This window comes from Bos indicus x Bos taurus, chromosome 8, assembly GCF_003369695.1.
Source record: "Bos indicus x Bos taurus breed Angus x Brahman F1 hybrid chromosome 8, Bos_hybrid_MaternalHap_v2.0, whole genome shotgun sequence".
In the NCBI taxonomy this organism is placed as follows: domain Eukaryota; kingdom Metazoa; phylum Chordata; class Mammalia; order Artiodactyla; family Bovidae; genus Bos; species Bos indicus x Bos taurus.
The window spans coordinates 22,985,802-22,991,118 of record NC_040083.1 but is presented as its reverse complement, the minus strand read 5'-3'; the positions used below and the strand labels follow the sequence as shown (position 1 = coordinate 22,991,118).

At 42.6% G+C, this 5,317-nt stretch overlaps 1 protein-coding gene across 1 annotated transcript; it reads right to left on the bottom strand.

Moving 5' to 3' along the window:
• Positions 1-281: 281 nt before the first annotated feature.
• LOC113897809 (interferon alpha-1-like) lies at positions 282-1,748 on the bottom strand. Its single transcript, XM_027550785.1, has one exon. It carries the CDS (start codon positions 1,549-1,551, stop codon positions 1,189-1,191), a length of 363 nt encoding a protein of 120 aa, XP_027406586.1. The 5' UTR covers positions 1,552-1,748; the 3' UTR covers positions 282-1,188.
• Between the last annotated feature and the right edge of the window lie 3,569 nt (positions 1,749-5,317).

Sequence of the window (5,317 nt, the reverse complement as noted above, 5' to 3'; positions counted from 1 at the left end):
CTTACTCTCCCTTCCACATCCTACTCCAGGACCCTAGATTCCACATATGCAGATTGACCTCCCATGATGGATGTGCTGCTGCTGCTAAGTTGCTTCAGTCGTGTCCGACTCCGTGTGACCCCATACACGGCAGGCCACCAGGCTCCCCCGTCGCTGGGATTCTTCAGGCAAGAACAATGGAGTGGGTTGCCATTTCCTTCTCCAATGCATGAAAATGAAAAATGAAAGTGAAGTCACTCAGTCGTGTCCAACTCCTAGAGACCCCATGGACTGCACCTACCAGGCTCCCCCATTACTGGGATTCTCCAGGCAAGAGTCCTGGAGTGGGTCGCCAGTGCCTTCTCCGCATGATGTATGTGGTTCTCCACTAATCCTTGAAGGCGCTCCAATTCTTACAGGCCCCCAGCAGGAAACTGTGTCCATGACCTGGGCTTTTCTCCACTCATCTCCCTCCCACTTCTAATCTATGTCTCAAGAATCACATTCATCCCTCCTCACATTGTCCATTGTTCTTTCTATGACCCTAGGTGGGTAACCCCATTCCCTTTTTATTCAGGTGACTTCAGTATAGGTTTATCTTGTAGGATCAGGCTTTGGGTTAGATTTTATTCAAAGATGTGTGCTAGTCCATTTGTTTTTTTTCAAATTACTTTTATTTTCTCTACTGAAAAACAAGAGTAGTCTTATACAAAATATAAACAAAGCAAATGTGAATGATAAAGTTTAAATGCTATGAATGGCGTAAATATTTCCGATAATTTAAATAAATAAATAAACATTACAACTTTTTAAGATATGGAAAATGGATACTTACATCTGTTTTGAAAAGTTATGGTAACAAAACATTTAACATACATTTAAATAATCCCATATATTAGCTATTACTTATATGTCATCTGACACAAAACTAGAGTTAAAGGTTGCACTTTGAGTCTTAGAAAATAGCCATTTAGTTGACCAGATGAACTGTTTTCACATTCAACACCTTCTTTATTTCCTGAGTTTTCCAATGAGCTTGCTGGCAAAGACCAAGCACCTTCTGATTTCCACGCTGACAACCTCCCAGGCACAGTGGCTGTATTCTTTCTCTTTGAGATACACACTGATTCGCTGGAAGTAACTCTTCACAGCCAATCTGGAGTTCTCACTCCCTAGAGGTGACTGTTCTGGTGTCCTTCCTTCCCTCAGTCACGTGTCCAGGTCCTCCAGCTGCTCATCAAGTCCCACGAGGAATCTGTCCAGGAGGCTCTTGTCCCGACCTGCAGAAGAGCTCATGGTGCTGAAGAGCTGGAAGATCTGCTGGAGCAACTCGTGCACAACAGCTATGGCTTCTGTCTTCTCAAGCCTGGTCCCATGCACCAGGGTCTGAGGAAATCTGAAGTCAGTCCTGTCCCTCAGACAGGACACAATGGGCACTCTCTCCATCTGACTCCAACGTGTGAAGCTTTCCAGATTGCTGTGGTGGCTCGCAGGCAGCTCACAGCCCAGGGAGCACATGGGGCTGGAGCAGAGCATCACCAGGGCCAGCAGCACAGTGAGAGGGAGGGCCATTGGGACGCTGGGGGCTCCCAGGACTGCCTGCAGGGGAGATCTAGGCAAGGTCTGAGGGCTTGGGGTGATGGGTGGCTCTTAAAGAGTGAGTAGAGAAACTTTCATTTTCTGGGTTTTTCCACAGTTTGCCCTTTCCTTTCTTTTCCTACTCTTTGTAATGAAATCAATAAAAGTGCTAATTTTTCCATGAGTGCCTACGTGGGGACATCAAATCATGCGTGCCACTGTGGTTGATAGCTACACAGCCGTATGTTGTGCTTTTTACACCTCCTTAGTTGTTCCTGGGAGAAGAGTCTCGTCACAGTCAGAGAAGGAAGAAATATTCATACAAAACGTGGCTTTTCCAGGTGACCAAGAAATGCTCAGTACGAAAAGAGCTTATGAGAGAAGCTATTGATTTTTCTCATGTTTTCCTCATTTACCCTTTTCTCCCTTCTTTAAAAAATTCCAGTTGTGATTGTACCTTTACGATATCACCTGAGTAGGCCTTAAGCTCCCTGGAGACATTATAGGGAACAATATCACTAATATCATTTGTTAAAAATGAGTTATTTTGCAACTATAATCCACAAGTCACCTTTTAAGGTGCTGGTTGTCCTAAAACATTCATGTTTGCCTGTGCTTATTTCTCTTTCTCCTCTACCACTACAATATTTCACAGGATCCTTTGCTTCAGTCTTTGTGAGATAGTACAGATAATCTCATCTCCTTAAATATTTCACTAGGAAGTGAGCTAAGTAATCCCTCTAATTATGTAACATTTGACTGCCCTGATAGATTGTAAGCTCCCTAAAGGCAGTAATGGCACATGTGGGGAATCCAGGAAGGTGTCTGTCCCAGAGAAAGTGCACCGAGGGGTCTCGGTCCCATTGTTGTTGGTCACTAAGGCGTGTCCACTCTCTTTGATCCCATGGACTACAGCACGCCAGGCTTCCCTGTCCTTCTCTATCTCTCAGAGATTGTTACAATTCATGTTCATTGAGTCGATCCAATGCAATCGAAACATCTCACCCTCTGATGACCCCTTCTCGTCCTGCCCTCAATCTTTCCCAGCATCAGGGTCTTTTCCAGTGAGTGGGCTCTTCCCATCAGGCGGCTGAAGTATTGGAGCTTCAGCTCTGTCCCAGAAGTAGTTCTAAGAGAACTATACACACCAAAGTTTGAGTAGACCTAGTATTTGAAGACTGTTTCAGAAAATGATAATCTGCAAACAGAGTAAGAGTAAATTTAAATGGATTTTTTAACTTTCTGGATAATTTCTCAAAATATTATCTCAGGTGGAAGCAGAGACTCTCAGAGTTGTTGTTTAATTGCCATAATCTGCCAGGCTCCTCTGTAGATCTCAACGTAACACCACTTGAAATATAGGATTGGAACTTATCAGGTGCAAAGGGAACTGTGTACTCAGCTGTCATCTACTGACCGTCATGTCCCTGGAATGAGCGAATGGCACTTTTGTGACAATGACGAATAGGAACTGGAAAGGAAGACCTTACTAAGTCTTCCTCTAAAATAGGAAGCACATTGTCAGAGCAGACAGCTCGGTCCGGTGCATGAGACAGTGGACATGGGGGCAAGACTCCTGGGTTGATGTCACAGCTGCAGCCTGCGCTGCCTGTGTGACCTTCGGCACTACGGTTGCCTCCTCTTATATGGAACTGATAATCATATAAGTTTCTCTGGATTTTTCTGAAGATTGTAGGACAGAACGTACTTCTGACAATGCTTGGACACATAAGATTTCAGTATCTGTTAACTGTTCCCACGAGGCAGAAAATATACACATCCAACTATGGAAACGGGATAGAATTTCCCTGAGATGACCTGCTTCCCTTCCCTTAATGCTCAGCTCACTGGTCAGCATTATAACATCTAATCTCATCTCTTGTGGGAACATGATGTGCTGTCCAAACACTACATCTAGTAGCTTCCAGCTAACAGCTGACCCCTCACACATGAATAAAATGACCGTCCAGTCTGTACCCCAGTCTCTTTTCAGGGTGAGTTAATAGGTTTACATCCTCAGAATCCAATACCATCCACGAAGAGTGAGAAATGTAAACAGACAAATAAAGATAAATAGACACTGGGAGTCAGCAAAGCTGTCCACTATCCTTTTAGGTAACACTGTGCCTAAGAGCCTGCTACCCTCCCCTGGCTCTGTCTGCAGCTAAGCCATTTCACATAAGCTGGTCTGAAATCTGTCACTCTGTAGAGCTCTTCATCCCTGTTTGTGTAGTTAAGTGACATTTGTCATTTGGACAGAGACGTCACTATAGTTTTTTCATTACATCATTTACTTGACCTTTGTGGGTTACTTCTTCACTCACTGCTTCCTTTTACTTTCTAGGAATGTTCAATCAGTGGAAAGTTTTGATCTCTTGAAATCGCGAAGGAAATACATTAACTATTCTATTCATTTACATTTCTGTTCCTTTTTTTGCCATAAACGTCAAAGTGGAAATTGAAAAGATTGTAGGAGCATTAGCACAGCTTTTACAAACTGAAATACACATGACAAAGAAGAGGTAGCAATATGAAAACCGTATAAAAGGACCTAATAAAAAAGTGGGTTGCTTGGACATGGCAAGGACAAGGACCTGGGATAAAAAAAGGGACATTCTCACCACTTGAACACTTGGACAGGAGCGGTGGTTACACTTTATTTTCATGAGAGTGACTTTGGAGGATTCATCATCTTGGTTATAGGCTTAGTTTGTAACCAGGAAGGGTTAATTTTGAATTTACACTGGATCTGCTTCTGTGACTTCAATTGTTTTTGTCCCAGAAATTCACATTTGGGAAGGCCAGAATCACAGATCGATATGACATCTTTGTTTGTTGACATGACATGAGATATTCCATTTCACACCACCCATGAAATGACTATCAGGAAGTACAACTAACACATCCGCCTACCTGAGGCTTGCTGGCTGTTCTGGGAGATATTTTCAGGAATTAAACGTCCTTTACTTTGTTTCCTCACCTCCCCCCATATCTGATTCATAGAAGAGTCTGATACCCAGGACCCCCACAAGACGGTTATTTTGAGGCACTAGCCTTTCCTCTTCTCAGTCAGCCAGTTCCCGAATAAAGCCCTTTCCTGCTCCCAACACCTCGTCTTGGATTCATTGATTTACCCAGCTGCAAGCAGAGCAACTTGGACTCTGTAACAAGCTCAGCATTTTGACTGGCACATAATAAATGTTTAGTAATTTCCTCAGTTATGGAGAGTAAATAAAACCAAAATTGACAAATTAAAAGTTCTGCTGAGGAGAATAAGGTGAGATCCATGCATATAAAGCTCAGATATTTTTCACGTCTGATCAAGTCTTTCAAGAGGAATATGCAGAGGCAGCAAAAGAAGATTTGAAAAAGAAGTCTAACAAAGTTTCCTTAAAAGTTGATCTTAGCATCAGGGAGAAAGATCCAATAGCTCTTAATATATCATTAGTTCCAAGTTACTGACATAGTAAGCATTCCATGGAATTAGAACATCTACGTTTTTAATGAATACATTTTACTTCAATGTAAGGATACAGAAGAGCAGAAAGTCATGACAGATTTCCAGGCTGTTGAAGTGAAAGGCAAGCCCAAAATGAGGTAGTACATGTATCTGGGTAAACTCAGAATATGAACATTTTGGATTTAATATTTAAGAGGCACACAACAGAAGATCCTTAGATGAAGATGAAGCAATGCTCACAATCGCTCATCTCAACTGGAATGCTTCCTTGAGGAATTGACCAATGGTTCTTCATCTCCT

Bases quoted from the DNA above. Each gene is read 5' to 3' on its own strand.
- LOC113897809 (XM_027550785.1), bottom strand. From the start codon at position 1,551: ATGGCCCTCCCTCTCACTGTGCTGCTGGCCCTGGTGATGCTCTGCTCC.